The 17,120-nt window shown below is 41.0% G+C and overlaps 1 protein-coding gene across 3 annotated transcripts in view; it reads left to right on the forward strand.

Moving 5' to 3' along the window:
• LOC310708167 ((E2-independent) E3 ubiquitin-conjugating enzyme FATS) overlaps positions 1-17,120 on the forward strand; it is a 132,498-nt gene that overhangs the window by 104,387 nt on the left and 10,991 nt on the right. For all 3 annotated transcript variants that reach the window (XM_083506135.1, XM_083506136.1, XM_083506137.1), the window contains 2 exons: positions 1,481-1,674; positions 3,803-4,004. In XM_083506135.1, coding sequence (XP_083362261.1) covers positions 1,481-1,674; positions 3,803-4,004 — 396 coding nt within the window. The remainder of the gene's footprint in view (positions 1-1,480; positions 1,675-3,802; positions 4,005-17,120) is intronic.

Below are 17,120 nucleotides of genomic sequence, written 5' to 3' on the forward strand. Positions count from 1 at the left end.
TCTCATCTTAAAGTAATTGCAGTAAAATAAGGACTTGAATATGCTGATCAATACAGGAACAATGAAAAAAAACCCCAACAGCTGCAAGACCAAAGGGAAAAGAACTCAAATTACTTGAGGAACAATACAATATACATATTTTGTTGTAGTCCACCATCAGTGCAGTAAATCTTAGTTTGTTCAAAGTGTATGAGCTATTGAGAGTCATGTAGCGAAGGCTGTGACCTGTGAGCTAAGCTTTCTGACTTTAGTTCTCCCCCATCCATGAACTCACTAAGTAGCCTTAGGCCACTGTTCTCCAGTTGTTCCCCTCTGCCCCTCTCCCTGCACCATCTGCAGTATGGTGGTACTAAAAATAATAATTCTGGTATGATGCTATTGTACTTTACAGAATGGTTGTAAAGATTTCTGGGATAATCTGTGTGAAGTGCTTTGAATACTCCAGGAGCATCATATACTGTAAATTATAGAAATTATAATTATCAATTAGAGCAACATATATTTCCCTCTGACTGCTCTGAAAAGCAATGCATTAGGCAGCAGTCTCAGGCTCCCACGATCATGCAGTGGAGTGAGGTGGGACCAAGGTTGTAAATGGAAAGCAGTTTGCATTCAGATGGCAGAGGTGGTGAGAAAACTTTTCCTTGCAAGTAGAAAAGTTACATAGCAAGAAGTGCGCTAGAACAGAAGCTTTTTTCCTCAGTGCGCCAAGGTTGGTTGGTTTTTCAGCTTGCAGGGATTTTGCTTTAAATATTGGTGAGCAGCAAAACATAGCATCAGCCACCTTCAGTGCGAAGACACAATTCTAGTATTGCTGCTTCTCAGGATTCTGGCACCTCATTTTGCTACATGTCTACATGCAGCTTTTAATGTTTGAAATTATGCAGTGTTTTTATTATGTTGCAAGACACCCAGAGTGACTTGGGCAGCCCAGTAAGATAGATGGAGTATAAATAATAAGAATTATCATCATCATTACACCGAACCATAAAGTTAGTAATTATTTCCAAATTTGCATATGTTTTTGCAAATGCATTTTTAAAAACAAATCTATGTTCTCTTTTTTATTTTCTTTCTTTCTTTTTCTGTGATGTATCTTCTTCTTTTTGGCAATGTGTTAGTGGCCACCATTAGGGAAGGAGAAATTTGATTCAGTATGCATTTAACTCCAAATCTATCAAAACATTTTCCAGACCAATAGGTGAAGCAAAACACAGCTATCTTTCAAAATTCACATTTATCCAAATTTTGCAATGCAGTTCTCCAACCATTGTTTACAAAAATGCATCATATTAGGGGGAATTATTTGCAAAAACATGTACATTATCCAAAACTGCATACAAAAATGTGTTTATCCGGATAAATTCTCACTAAAATGCTGAAGAATATATAACTTTCAGAAACCACCCTCCAGAAGCAAAGAAAGACCCAAATTGAAATTAACTGCTCCCCCTTAATAAACATCTATCTCTTTCTTAAGGTGATTACAAATTCTGTGGTTTGGCTATCAAGCTGAAGGAGCATCAGAAAAGTGAGATGAACAAGACAATCGACAGGGTAACAACCTCCACAGCTCATGAGCCAGATGTTACTCATGAGAAACATGAAGCCTTCCAGCAGCCAGAGGTCTGCTCTGAGCCTGAGAACATTCCTGAAAACCCACTGACTCTCAGGGTAAAATATCAGAATGTTTTCTCTGTTAACTCTCAGTCCTGTGATGGTTATTTTCCTGGGAACTCAATGGAGGCAGAAAGTCACATTTTCTTTTTTTCTTTTTCTTACTTGATCAATGGAACAATGAGGTCACTTGAAGCTGCTGTTCATTGTTGAATAATGATTTTGATTGCCTGATCTGTTGAAAATGAGCAACTCCAGAAATTCCCCTCTATCTAGAAGCCCCTGCTATACACAAACATTTTTGCTCACCTTTCCATCAATTCCTTCCCCTCATATTTACTGATCCAATGGCCAGAGGTGTAGCTGTATTAGTCTGCTGCAGCAAAATGAAGATTCTTGTGCCCCAAAAGACTATGGGTCCCCCAGGGTGAGGGCAGTTCACCCTGCTTTCCTCTCCACAGCTGTCTGAGCACCTCCACAATACCTCTCTCACAGCTTACCCCAGAGCCATGAAACCTAAGTCCTGAAGGCACCAAGGGAGATCTGAACAGATGGGAGCAGAACCCACCTTTAAGGCAGAGTGCTAGGTTGCTTGCTAAGGAGCAGAACCATTTGCTGCCCTACGTTGAGCCTGCCACATTCCTTTATATAGGAAAGCAAGGGGTGTTCTAGATCACCTGCCATTATGTACCCAAGCGTTGGATCAGCTATGTGCCCTGCTCCCTCTCAGACCAGTGATGTGCATATGTATTGCACCAATCTAAACAGTAAAGCCTTTGGAAAGAATCCTTCTTTGAGTTCTCGTACTTCAGCAACTGGGAGCCAGGACAGTAAACTTAAAAAAGGTATACTGTGTTTTAAGGGCTAGACTGGCAGAATGTTATGAACCTAAATCTGAACATAAGGGTTAAATGTTGGTTTCAGGCAACTCAAATCTCCTACTGATAACACCATTCTGGTCCCCCTTTTAAACACTGAGCATGTTAAAAAGCTATGCATGACCCACCATGAAAGGGAGTTTTCTCTTACCCTGGTCTGAGTCTGATGCAAACAGGGACAGCACATTAAACAACAACAGAAGTGTGTTAATAGTTAGGAGTAAACAGCCTAGGCAGCAGAAAAATATTTAATAAACAATTAAATGAAGTGGCCAAGAGTATACTGCACTTTTTTATTCTTTCTTTCTTTCCAAGCACATAGTGATAAATGGATTCTGCTGCTTTTTTACCCATTGAGGCACAGCAGATGCACTTATCCTGAATCCATATATCTTGGATGTCCAAGGAAGCCATTAATTGTGTCCTTTGGTTTTCCTATTTAGACACTTAAAAGGAATTCTAAAGTACACAGGCGCTGGTAACTGCAAAAATTAGACGTGTGGTTGCAAGTATAGCCACTCCTGCTTAATGTAGCAGTTTTTCAACCATGTCCCAAGTTGTTGTGTTAATACTTTTATAATGTTCTTCAATTTTTACTGATATGACATAGAACCACACAACACTCATACCAGCACAATAAGTATGCTAGAAAGAGTGCAGGAAAGGGATGAAGAGGGCAAAGGCTGCAGGCAATCAGTTTCAAGGCCAATTATACTGTCTAAGCTACGTAGGATAGGGCAAGTTGGCTTTTCTTGATTAGGCATAAAAAATAGTATATACTTTCCATATAGCATGGTAGATGTCCATCTACTAAAGCAGAGGCAGGGAACCTTTGGCCCTTTAGCTGTTGATGTGCTCGCAAGTCCTATCCTACCCTGTCTCCAACTCATATCATCCCTGAGCTATGCTGGCTGGGGTTGGTGGGGTTTGGAATGAGTTGATCAACATCTAGAGAGCTGCAGGTTCCCCATTCCTGTTCTAAACTTGATGGTATATTGTCACCTCATGAAGCCACCTGAAGACAAATCCTTGATCCATTTGTGGATAGCTGGGATTTTCCTGTGCTGCAGAAAGGCGAGCTTGTAAACAAAAGGGCACATGACTCCCAGTTCCTCTGTTGAGGCATGAGGTCCCACACTGTTGAGAGACACCTTATCATGTCCGTATTATGTGATCATTTCCATGGTTGTTGGATGCAAGCCCTAAACACTTGAGAAATAGGACTTTCATTAACTTAGTTCAGAGGAACTAATTGATAATGCCCTCTCTGTTTCTCACTCCGAATGAAATGTATTTCTTTCTTTTAGGAGGCGCTAGAAGTTCACAAGCCTCACTTTATTTCCCGCTCACAAGAACGCCTAAAGAAACTCAAACACATGGTACAGCTGAGGAAAACCCAGCAGGGTGATGCTTCAAGAAAGAAACAAGGGGCTGCTCTTTCTCGCAAACTTTCCACGTCTTCCATTACGAGTAAGAAGAAACAGTATACAATTCCTCATCCTCTCAGTGGTAAGTTCACCTGTGGCACTTTAACCAAATTATCACAGTTTCTGCTAGAATATGCAGTCTTTCTTTGTTAATGTTTGGTGCTCCAGCCCGGAGATAGTCTTTCATACTGATTCCTGCACGGATGTAATTTGTGGCGAAGCTAAATGCCATGCTCATGTATCAATATATAATTCTCCAAAAGCCTTTGCCGTTGTATCAGTTCAATTCACTCCAATCCCCCCAGTCATACTACACAAAAGGGGCAAATCATTGCACCACACAGGATATCTTTAAGGAAAAGTAAGCTTTATTTCTGCAAACTGTACCACAATGCCTTTGCAACATAGATCTCATGCAAATGTTTTTTCTGTCTTAGGGACAAACTCTAACATAGTATAGCAGTTGTGTTGCTACTTTTTCCTTAAATTGGGGATGAGGAACCTGTGGTTCTCCAGATGTTGGGCTCCAACCCCCATCAGCCCCAGCCAGGCATGATGGGTGTTGTAGTCCATGGAGTGCCATCAGTTCCCTATTCTTGCCCTAAATAATTATAGGCCTAGGGTAGCAGATTTCTACTAAGAAAAAGAGGGTCAACGGGACTTTGTTTTTAAGAATCCTGTGCCCGTGTGTGTGTGTGTGTGTGCGCGCGCGCAGTATCCATTCTGATCAGGGTGGGCAGATGAGATAAGCCTCACATCCTCACATGGTGCCTTCTTAACAAGAATCATATCTGCCTTATTTAGGAAAATCAAGATTGTAGCTGTCTGTTACATATTCAGGAAACATCCAGTCTGATGTGCAACTTCTAATGACCAGTAGTCATCATTGATGTTTTGCAGTGTATAAACTCAAGAAAGCGTCAGATGGAATTGTTCTATTTCAGAGATAAAGTAGCATGCCATGTCTATTCTGTAATTCAGTTTTTGGAGGTAGAAGATCTAACAGCAATGCAAAAACTTTTTGCTAGATAAGTGGCTTCCTTTACTTAACAGCTCAGCACAAAGTGTGTGGGGGTGTATAGGGTGGAGTCCTAAGGGATTCATTCTTTCATTTTTCTCACCGTAAAATTTGAGAGCATTCTTCTGCTTTACCACAGGAAGCAGGGCAGCTACCCCCCGGTGACATTTTTCATTGTAAGCTCCCCAAATCCCTTTACTTCTGGGAGCCCTGCTTTCAAATAAAAGAAAAAGATAGCAAACATAATCCAAAGTGATAGAGCCAATAGTGAAAATGCTTGCCTACTGAACTTTTCTTTCTCTGTAAAGCTTAACATTTAAAAGCTTGATCTTTAAAAGGATGAATATGGTCATGCTTGAGCAATTACAGATTAGTTTAGATTATATTTTTTCTTGAGATATATATAAGTATAGAGATGAAATTATTGCATGCATATATATATATATATATATATATATATATATATATATATATGCAATAATTTCATCTCTATACTTAATTTTTTTATATTCCTAAAGCATGCTGCTTATTCTTGTAACTTGTAATATAAATCCTTTTTCTTTTTGCTTTAAAGCTTTGTAAGCATAATTTTGCATGTGCTATTTCTTTTCCACAATAACATGATTCCCCCCACTTATCCACAAACTTGAGCACAGCTCCATTATTGCCAGCTGCACTTTCACAACAGACTTTAATTTGTACATTATTGCTATGTTCCATCTTCACCATTATTCGACAGGTGACTCTCAGTCAGGATTAGGACATCATTAATCAACTGGGAAGTTGACTTTCTCAGACAAAAAGGCAGAGCAATTCTATGGAATTCTATGTAGCTTGGAAAACTTGGCTTAAGCACTCTAGCCAATGTCATAGCAAATAAATGGTGGGAGTGCAGGCAGGGACGGAGGGAGAGAGTGTGGTGGGTGCAGACCGCCCCGGGTGTCACCACTGAGGCGGGTGACAAAATGCCAGGTGGCACTCACCATGGGGCCTGCAGTGCGCCCGAGCCACACGTCTCTCCTGGGAGAGACGCGGTGGCTTGGGCGCGTGCAGGCTCCGTGTTGCCCAAACAGTTCACCTGCTGCTTCCACCCCTCCAGCCATAGGGCAGCTGAGAGGGAGGAGGCAGACAGACTCTAGACTCCCCACAGTGCGCCCCAGGACTAATGCTTCTTCAAAGTCTGCAGTGCCTTCCCAGACACTTTTGGCTAGCATGAGCCTTGTGGAGATGTCAAGACTGGGCAGAGGTAGGTGAGGAAGGGAAGAACAGAGAACTGGAGAAATTGGACCATGAGGAGGGACCATTGCGAATATTGACTCAGACCCTAGAGATGGGGCAAGGGGACTGTCAGGGCAGAAGTCCACCTCTGTGCCATAGGAGACCTTGTACCTGACACTGCACCAGGACTGCCCTCCCCCCAAAGCCTCCTCAGGTTAAGGCGATGCCTGCAGATAGATCAGATGGCAAGCTGGCCCATTAATGCAGTTAATGTGACAGAGCTGGCTTTCTGTCACAATGGATGTACCGGTGAGAACAAACTCAGCAAACCAAGCCTCTCCGAAGGAGGGCTTGCTTGCTTGCTCAGTCCCGTGGCTCAGGACACCAAACGCACAAAAGGAGGGCTTTGGGGGGGGGGCATGTAAAGTGTCAGAACAACATCTTAGCTTCTGCTTATCCATGCACCTGTTGACCTATGCACCTTGTAACGTGACTGATATACCATAGCAATCCATGCATTAAAGCTTTTGGAAAACAAAAAACAAACAAACAAAAAACCAAGCTGTGAATCAGAGTACTGCTGGCAGTCTCCCTCAGAGCCTGTCAATCACTCTTGATATTGAGCTTCCAGTGGCAGGCAATTAACTTCCTCACAGGACCCTTAACTCCACTTAGTTGCTAGGGAATCATTCCATGAGTGACTAGGATCTGGGTGGGATTCACTCTCAATAGTACTAGTAGTAACATATTACTCAGTCCTGAGTGAACATAGGATGATGAGCATAATTACATTTTATGCATGTTCAGCTGCAGGATGTTGCTGACCACAGTGGTCAAGAAAGAGTTGGATAGATCACTGTGTTTGTTGAGCTTTCCCTTCACTTGGATAATGGAGGTACCGGAACAAATCACACAGTTTTAAAAATCATACGTTGCATTTTTCTCTTGCCCTTTGTTCTAAGGAGCTCAGGGAGGCAAACATGGTGTACCTTCCCTCATTTTATGCTCACAACCACCCTTTGAGGTAGGCTAAGAGACTCACCCAGGGTCATCCAGTAAACCTCTTGCCTGAGCAAGGATTTGAAACAGGTTTTCTGAATCTAAGTACAACACTTTGCTCAGTACGCATAATATTTATGATTATTATAATATAATAACAATTTGTACCACAAGTACAAATGTGTGTGTACTTAAAACCATGTACCTTCTTTAAAAATGCAACTTTGTCTAATCTTATTTTCTTGCCTGGAAATTTCATCGTTTTGACTTTTCATCTGTTTACAGCATTTTGACTTCAGAAACTAAAAATTATATTGAGGTAGAGGGAAAAAATATCACATTAAGTAACAGCATGCAATAAGATTTTTGCCTAGATGCATTATGCTGGCAAAATGTTTGGTAGTAAAAATGCAGATGTCTTTCTTACGAGCTAAGAAATTATGTACTCAAGTGACCATATATTAAAACTATGACAATCTGTCTACTTGTATAGTGTGAGGCAGAGGCGAAAATCATGAGTTAGGATGCAGGGAAACAAGATGACCTGGGGGGGGGGCATCACTATATTTCATCCTAACCCTCCCATATGAAGTTGTTCTGTCATAAAATGGAACCCGTGTATGCTGTCTTTCACTCCTTGGTGGAAGTATGGGGTACATGTGTGATAAATACACAGATCCAGAGATATGTTGCACATCAAAATTGCAATCTGAGGCCCAATGAACATCCTGAGATCTGTGTCCTGTACAGTGGTACCTCTGGTTAAGTACTTAATTCGTTCCGGAGGTCCGTTCTTAACCTGAAACTGTTCTTAACCTGCAGTACCACTTTAGCTAATTGGGCCTCTTACTGCCGCCGCGCCGTTGGAGCCCGATTTCTGTTCTTATCCTGAAGCACTATTTCTGGGTTAGCAGAGTGTGTAACCTGAAGCGCATGTAACTCGAAATACCACTGTATTCTTCTTTCAATTTAAGAGTGTATGTCCATACATTGCAAAAAGTCCTGAATTATTACTAAATTTATTTAGCCTATGTGGATCAAACTACATAGGAATTTGACACTGAAAAAACATTGCTCCTGAAGAATATATTGCAACTGCAAAGCTTGGAAATGAATTTTAATAAAGAACTGTATACCCCCCTACAGTAAATGCAAAGGGAAGAACACCGCCCCCTCTTCTTTTGCTTGACTTTGTAACTTTGGTAAATCCTTGTTCATCTGTAATTCAGCACTGAAGAGAGAAAGTAGGCACTGAATCTTCATTTCTCTACTGATGAGACATGGCAGGAGAACTCCCTAAAGGAAGTAGTTTCAAGGTGCCCTTTGCTACAGTTACAAATTGATGAAAATCTAAAGATGACTTACCTTTCATGTCAAATAAACTGTTGCTGAAAATCTGATTTAGTAAAAGTAGATATCGGGGGAGTCACCTTACTTATCACCCCAAAGAGCAGTAAGGGGTGAGGCACAGGGGCTGTTGTGGGAGAGGGAAATTGCTTTCAACTGGAAGTGTACAAAATACCTCCTCATGACTTTGAGCAATTCCCCCTCTCACCCAGCTGCCCACCCAACCCTTCCCACACTGAGACAAAAGCTTCTGCAGAAGTTCTTGTACGTGAATAAGAGTACTGCCCAACATAAATCTGAAAAACAAAGTCCCTCTACAAAGTCAGATTTAAGAACCACATTAAAACCCGCATGAAGGCCATTGAGCATTACTCGCTTAGTAGCACTTACAATATTTGAAAGCCTCTTGCCATGGGAGAACATCTCAAACTTTCTCATATACAAAACCTAAGGCCCTAAAATCTATTTTTATGCAAGGAAGGAATTTGAGAGAGAAAGACACACACCACTTGATTGGAAGAATACCTCTAAGGGGTTTATAAAAACATAAAGCAAAACATTAAAACATATGCATAAAGTGTATATGCTTTCACAGAAACAAAATATCACATGGAAAAAGAGAGAAAAAATATAACTTTCTCATTGTGCTATTACTAAAGATAAATTTTATCTTCCAAAGTGAGTAATAAAAATGTGGTTTTAAATACATTTATTAATTACTCAAGCAACAGCAGTTTCCTTCCTGTCATGGTTATTAATTATAAATGTCTCTAGCAAGAAACTTTTTCCATAATTTATCTTCATAAAAATATAACGTAGTCTTTGTGAGGTTTTATATGTTCTCAGAATGAGAGAAACTACTGTATCTATTAGGCATTTGATAAATTTCTTTAGCACTCTGCTCATCATAATCGTAACTGCAGCCCTGTTGGATAGGAAATTATCACTTCCATTTTGCAACCTGGCTCAACAGCACAGTGGTTATTCCATCACTCAATCATTCATTCAGCTATTCCATCAGTGCATAAAGATACCTATCAAGCAAATGAAGAAGCAGTTCAAGCACCTGCTGTGTGAAGAGACAAAGATTCATTAAACCATCTCTGGCTGCATGCAGAAGTGGCATGAATCAGTGCTCAGTGTTCTTCTTACATGCAAATCACTACTGTGCCCATGGAACTGAATACTTCTTCATTGACCAAGCCATAGATGTCCACTGCTAACCTTTCAACCTCAAGCTCTTCTTTCCCCTGTGTTCCCAAAGTGAAAGCTGCAGTTTTCAGGATTCTAACAAATATGGCAACATACCAACACCAACTGTAATTTGATATACCTCAATTTCAAAACTTCTTCTATTCTGTCCACTTCAGGTGGACTCTCTCAAGATCACACTTTTAAAAGATTACTTAAAATGGATAAGTAATACTCCAAAGCATTCATCTCTCAATAACTAGTTATGAGCTAGAGTTGCCATTTTACAATATGTCTTGAAGGATCCTAAGTCTTCATTCCATTCATTGAAGGAGTTGCTATGCATAAAAAGAGAGTTTACTGCATACAGAAGGGCTTAATTCCATAAACAAAAGCTGTCCTGAGGGGAGAAGCTCATTTTGTTCACAGAGCAAATACACAACTGGTTGTGAAGTACACCTTGGGGTCATAATAGATAGCTCAGTGAAGACGTCTACCCAGTGTGTGGCGTCTGTGGAAAAAGGCAGATACCATGCAAGGGATAATTAGGAAAGGAATTGAAAATTAAACAGCCAATATCACAGTACTGATACACAAATCTATTATGTGACCACATTTGGAAAGCTGTGAACAGTTCTGGTCACCTCACCCCATAATGAATACTTTCAGTTTGGAAAAGGTAAAGATTATAGCAAGGAAAGATTATAGCATTTATGGGGGAAGGTTTAAAGAAAAGGCAAGTAAGAGGTGATATGGCTGAAGTTTATAAAAATATTTCTCTATACAATGCATAGTTAAACTCTGGAACTCATTCCCACAGAAGGCATTAATAGCCATGAACTTGGGTAGCTGTAAAAGAGGATCATACAAATTCATGGAGGACAAGGCTATCCATAGCAACTAGCCACAATTACTATGTTCTCCTTCCACTGTTGGAGGCAATATGCCTCTGAATACCAGTTGCTGGGAATCTCAGCTGGACAGAAGAAGAAGAAGAAGAGTTTGGATTTGATATCCCGCCTTTCACTCCCCTTAAGGAGTCTCAAAGCGGCTAACATTCTCCTTTCCCTTCCTCCCCCACAACAAACACTCTGTAAGGTGAGTGGGGCTGAGAGACTTCAGAGAAGTATGATTAGCCCAAGGTCACCCAGCAGCTGCATGTGGAGGAGTGGGGACGCGAACCCGGTTCACCAGATTACAAGTCCACTGCTCTTAACCACTACACCACACTGGCTCTCATAGTGGCTGGGCATAGTGCTGTGGAGCTTATGGGCTTCCCCAGTGCTATATTTCTAGAAAAAGAGGTGCTGGAACTCACCATGAACGCCTCCCTTGTTGTCTTATAGTGGCAATGGTGCCCACTTGAGAAGTTCCAGAACTCAATTCCAGTGAGTTCTGGCTGAAAAAAAGCCCTGGGCTTCCCATAGGCGTGTGGTTAGCTGCTGTGAGAGCAGGATGCTGGACCATAGGCCTGATTTAGCAGATTCTTCTTATGGTCTTATACTTCTTCATATCTAACTCCATTCTGTGAATCCCCAAACTTGGGATTTTGAATGGGTTTTTTAAAGAAAAAAACACGCCAAAGTGTCCTGTGTCTTTTTTTAAATGCAGTAAGCCTCCCCTTGGCATAGTTATTATTCTTTTATATTAGCTGTGGGTACTCGTCTGGTAAATGGGAGGCAATAGTTTCGTGATCTCACTTCTACTCTGCCTGCTGAGCTGAAAAGAACAGGATAACCCTGAAATCTCCTCTCGCTCCCCCAGTGTTCTTGGAAGCGAATGTCCTGCTGTAGAAATTCTACAGCTTGGTAGTATTGAATTGTGACATTTTAGATATAAACATTTGCGATCATGAAGCTGAGAAGGCACTTGAATGTGAACAGGGCCAATCTTATTCAGCAGCATGAACCATTTAGGAAAGAGAGAGAATATGCCCTGTGTTGACGCAGCTTGTTCTTAAGTCTTTATCCGTATCCAACCCTTGTGTAGATTTTCACTGCAACTCAGGGAAAACTTCAAGGACAGGGCCAAGTATGATTTGTCTGCAGGTTTCTTAGTCACTGGAGAGCTATATGTTATTTCAAAACAATAGCTGTAATATCAGTATTTGAAAAACAGAAAATCCCTCCACAACAGAGTGAGGTGATGGAAACATCCTCATTCCATTTACTGTATAATTTACATTTTTTAAAAATAAAGGCCTGTATCTTCTTCACCAGGTATCCTTCTGATTTATACTGAGGAATATGTTTTCCACCATTTCCCCAATTACTTCGTTAAAGGCTTTGTTAAAGCATATCCTCTAAGAACTTGATTCCGTTATTAGTGAAAGATGGTGTAACACTACAAGCTTGTGAACCATTGAAGGGATGGATTTTTATTTTTGTATTTTTATGTTGTAGACTGCCTGTGATCTTCAGATGAAGGCCGATATTCAAACCTTTTTTTTAATCCAAATAATTTTTATTGGTTTTCATGTAAATACAAGAACATGTAACTACAGTGACTTGTCCAGTGGTACATTCTTATTTTGTTTCATATACCGTACACAGTACACAAGCAATTTGTTTATTTATGCATTGCCAATTCAAGTATCCTCTCCACAGAGATTATTGTGTTGTGAGCACAATGAAAGTATCTTCTGTCTCATTTATAAAGGAAAAGCCAAATCTTGCCCAAAGTATTGAAGTGCTTTTAATTACCATATTGGCCCGGATATAAGCCGCACCCGAATATAAGCCACACCTTTAAAATTGGAGAGGTGGGAAGAAAAAATACCCAAATATAAGCCACTCCCTTTCTCGCTGCTCCTGGCTGCATACTGGGGGAGGCAGGGAGCCACGCGTTGCCGGTGGCCTTTCCCCTTCCTTCCTTCCTTCCTTCCTTCCTTCCTCTCTCCCTTACAGGCCTTGGCGGGGCAGGCACTGCTTTTTGCCCTACTCTCCTGGCTGCATACCATAAGGTTACAAAAATAAGCCACACTTTAACTTTTCACGGTCAGAATTGGGGGGGGGGGGAGTGAGGCTTATATTCAGGCCAATATGGTACCCTTCTATAAGGAGCAAGGTGTTCTGATAGATACAAATCTAAGAAATAAGAATAAGAATAATTAATGTTTGGGCGTATATGCATCCATCTATCTGCCCCAAGGCCTCTTCTCAACCTTTCAGTGGTGGATAGAAGGCAATGCATTTAACCGAGGAGCCACACAAAAAAATCTTGTAGGAACAGAAATAAATTTAGAGCTGGCACCACCGGCTGCTGGCCCCACTGTTGTCTGCAGAGTTGGCTTTCTTCTTGGACCTTTCAAATTAATTGCGAACACGGGAAGTTTAATCAGTATTTTAGCTGGCCTTTTCTGGATTACAAGAATATTATATGAACATGGAGATGGAGATTTTCCAAAGCGACTTTGTCTCACAGAGGGCTTTTAAAGCACAGATTGGCATCTACTGAGAACAAGAGGATAATCTATAGTGCAGCTCAGATGTGATGGTGGACAAACTCTTTCCTGTCTCAATCTCTTCCCCTTCAGGAAGCACTCATTTCCCGCATGCTCTACCTGCTTCTTTGTATCCAGATGGGTAGAGGTAATTAATTTCTCACTGGAAACAATGAGGAACTACCTCTGCACACCTGTCTTACAAAATATGGGCAGGTTTCCAATGCACTGACCATCTCTGTTATGTCATAGCATGTTCCAAACATTTATATATAATAGTCATTTATCTCTAGCCAGCATCTCCTTGTGCTTATGTGAAATCTGATGCGCGCAGGCAGCTGTTGGAGACATCTTTGCATGTGCACCTGCATTGTACATACAGTGGTTTCCTTGATACTGCAGTGAATGGGGACTATTGTTTCCTCTGGAAGTTCTGTGCGTGAGGTCATCAACAAACTGGGGTCAAAATGAGTGGTCTCCATGATATGCCATCAAACCCACTATTTTTATTTCAGGGTTGCTGTGAAACAAAATCAAATGCCTTGGGAGACCTTTCCCTCTATATTTAATGTAAATGGAACAATGTATCTATTGAGAATGTAGGATCATTAGATCATACATAAATCACACAGTCCATTTTGTCAATGTTCTCTTAATTTATGGAGAATAGCAGCCTACATCCCGGATCCTTTTCCATATAAATACCAGCATCTATCTGTGCAGTTCCTGTTTACCTTCTCAGCTTCCCACTCTCTAAAGAGTTTCTTACTAGAGACAGTTGTAATTCATGCAGAAGATTTCACAAGGTGCTAAAAGTAAATTGAGAAAAAATTATCATGTTTAGCCAGCAGAAGATTTTATCATCATAGGAGCACTCTAGTGGCAAACAACCTGAAATTCTTTTACTAGCCTTTTGTTTTGTATATTTTTTATGTTTGATTTCAAGGAGGCTAATTAGTCCAAGATAGACTACTTTGCTGTTGACTACATTGAACAAATTAGAGATCCCACTGTGATGAACTGAATAGAAACAATGTTCAAATAACCAGATTTAAATCTCAAAAAAGCATCATGTAATTACTTCAGTGACAGGGCTACCAGCTGTTTATAGTACTTTAAATCTTCATAATGAACAGCCTTGTGATCTTAGTGTACACAAGCACTCTTAGATGTTTTTTAATTTGCAAGAACATATGTCTATGTGATTTTATGTGTTAATACACCTGATTTCCCCATTCTCCTTTTAGGGACACTGTTTCCTTACTGGGGGGGGGGACTACATTATAGGGAATAATAAAGCTGCCATCCAACTTTGCATTCAATATTTGTTCATTTCTCTTGACTTGTTATTGATTTATCTTACAGTGAGCTTGTGAAATCCATATTTTCATGAGTATTTAGAAGTAACAGAATTGATGGTCTCCCTTGGTGTGTTCAAGTAATTACTACTGTGAAGTTTTGGAAGTTCTATGATACTTTTCATGGATCTGAAACTGTTTACACACAAATGCCACAGGCTGTTCTCTTTCAGACAGGGATAGGAAACCTGTGGCCCCCCCAAATGTTGAACCACAAGTCCCATTATCCCTAACCATTGTCAATACTGGTTGGACCTGATGGGGCCCCAAGTAGCCAATATTGACATGAGGACTTAGGGGATCTTGGATAAAGGAAGAGAATATGAGTGTTCCTGTTCAAACATGAGTGGTGGAAACAGGACAGCAAGAATATACTGAGCCCTAAAAGGATTCTTCACACATGCCTGAAATGCAAAATAATATTCTCCACTGTGGAGGGATACGGGTGGCGCTGTGGGTTAAAGCACAGAGCCTAGGGCTTGCCGATCAGAAGGTTGGCAGTTCGAATCCCCGTGACGGGATGAGCTCCCGTTGCTTGGTCCCTGCTCCTGCCAACCTAGCAGTTCGAAAGCACATCAAAGTACAAGTAGATAAATAGGTACTGCTCCAGTGGGAAGGTAAACGGCATTTCCGTGCACTGCTCTGGTTCGCCATGCTGGCCACATGACCCAGAAGCTGTACGTCGGCTTCCTCGGCCAATAAAGCGAGATGAGCGCTGCAACCCCAGAGTCGTCCATGACTGGACCTAATGGTCAGGGGTCCCTTTACCTTTTACCGTGGAGGGGACCCATTAATTTCATTTATAGAATACTTAAATCCTATGGCTTGGGTCTGCAGCTTCATTCATAGGCACACATTACAGTTTTCTACATGTTTGTTTCTATATTTTTGCCTCTATCCAGACAGTTTTTCTTTGCTTGTCTTTCCACAATAAACAATCCTCTTCCATGGTTAATGCGTGTACATCTTGGGCTTCCCATCTTCTTTGATATTGCCATTTTCCTGTCTTTTTAATAGTTTTGCCCTGTGTTTCTTGCAGTGTAATCCTACAACATGTTTACTCTTTGAGCCCCACTGTACTACAACCAGGATTATGTCTTTAGCTACCTTAATATCTTCTGTACTTTTTCCTTCCAAACACAGCTTTTAAAAAGTTTGAAACTGTTTAGGAAACATCCTCACATTCCTTTTTGTTACAACTTTTGGACTGCTTACCTAATGTGAATTTAGCATGTGCTGCTTTGCTCTATGCTTTCACCTGGGAAGGGGGCATGTCAATAACTGTTTTCATGTTTTACAGGCTGCTTGTAGATTTTAAGTGTATGTACCTTCTATCTCAATAGTTGCATTTAGTCCAGGACAAAGCTGAGTTGGAGATAGCTGTTGGCTTCCAGTTCTCTCCTTGCCTCCAACATTTGTGCCTGGGTTGGTGGGCATCAAACCAATACTCAGTGAATGAGGAACAAAACCAGAAACAAACTGAAGAGCATCAAAGCCGTTGTTGCCTAGGCGACAACAAATCTTCAATAGGTCTTCCAGTCTGGGATGGCAAGGGCAGCTAATGGCTTGAGAACTCTTCACTGACCCGAAAGATGCTCCAAATCACAATTCTTGGGGCTTACCATGTGGAACTCCTGAAATCTTTTTAAAGGAGTTAATTTGTAGCTTCTTCAAAGTATGCTGAAGTGTATTTTGTATCTGAAAATTCTTGTCCTGTTTCAAGCCAGGCCCCAGTGCATTTGAATTTTCATCCTTTAAAAATGGGATTTACTTCTGGTGATAACTGGGGTCCCATTTCCAAGCAAATAATATTACCCTTGAAAACAGGGAAGCCATGGTGTTTGCAGAGCTTAATTCGTTCCAGGGTCTACCATTTCCAATTTAAAGTCTGAGCTTTGGGACCAGGAAAGTGACAATACAAAAGAGAATGCCGCTGAGCATTTGCAAGTGGCACTACTGAATAACTGCAACCATTCCCTACATATTTAACATGAGCAGGAAGGGCTACAAAGGGTGTCTGCAGATGACTTCTTTATTGAGCTTTCACAGATGTTCTACAACTTCCACTGTTTATTGAGTATTCACCCTGATTTATCGGCTTGGAGGTTTTACAACTGCCTGCCAATCCATTGCTATCCCACACTTTCCAGTGCATGTCCCCATCACTTTCCTTCGTGCATAAAGTCTGGTTGTTTTTAAGTGGCTTTGTTGCATCAGAGCACTTTAATCCACTTTAATTGTGCAAGCCTAAGTTTGCTGGTATGCAGTTGAATCTCCTGCAGAATTGTGACAGGTCTGGAAAGAACCCCAGGTCAAAGAGTGCAACTCCCAGGCATGCTTCAACCACAACCAGCTCTTCTGTTGGAAATTAAGCTCAGTCTTCACTTCTGTGCATCAGCAATTTTATTTGTAGGCAGGAATCCAACTTATTCCTTTTCCCCCTCTTTTCCCAGCCTGCCTTCCCTGTGGCTTTAAGTGGCTTTCCAACTAGCAAATGTGTTTTGCTCCTCATTCATCTCCGTTCTTTGGGGCCAGCATTTGCATTTGTTAAAATACATTACGAAGATTAGCTATTTATTTTGGTCTCCTGCCCTAAGATCTTGGTGGAGCTTCCTTGTCTCACTA

This window comes from Podarcis liolepis (genome assembly GCF_965112155.1).
Source record: "Podarcis liolepis genome assembly, chromosome: 5".
Classification (NCBI taxonomy): domain Eukaryota; kingdom Metazoa; phylum Chordata; class Lepidosauria; order Squamata; family Lacertidae; genus Podarcis; species Podarcis liolepis.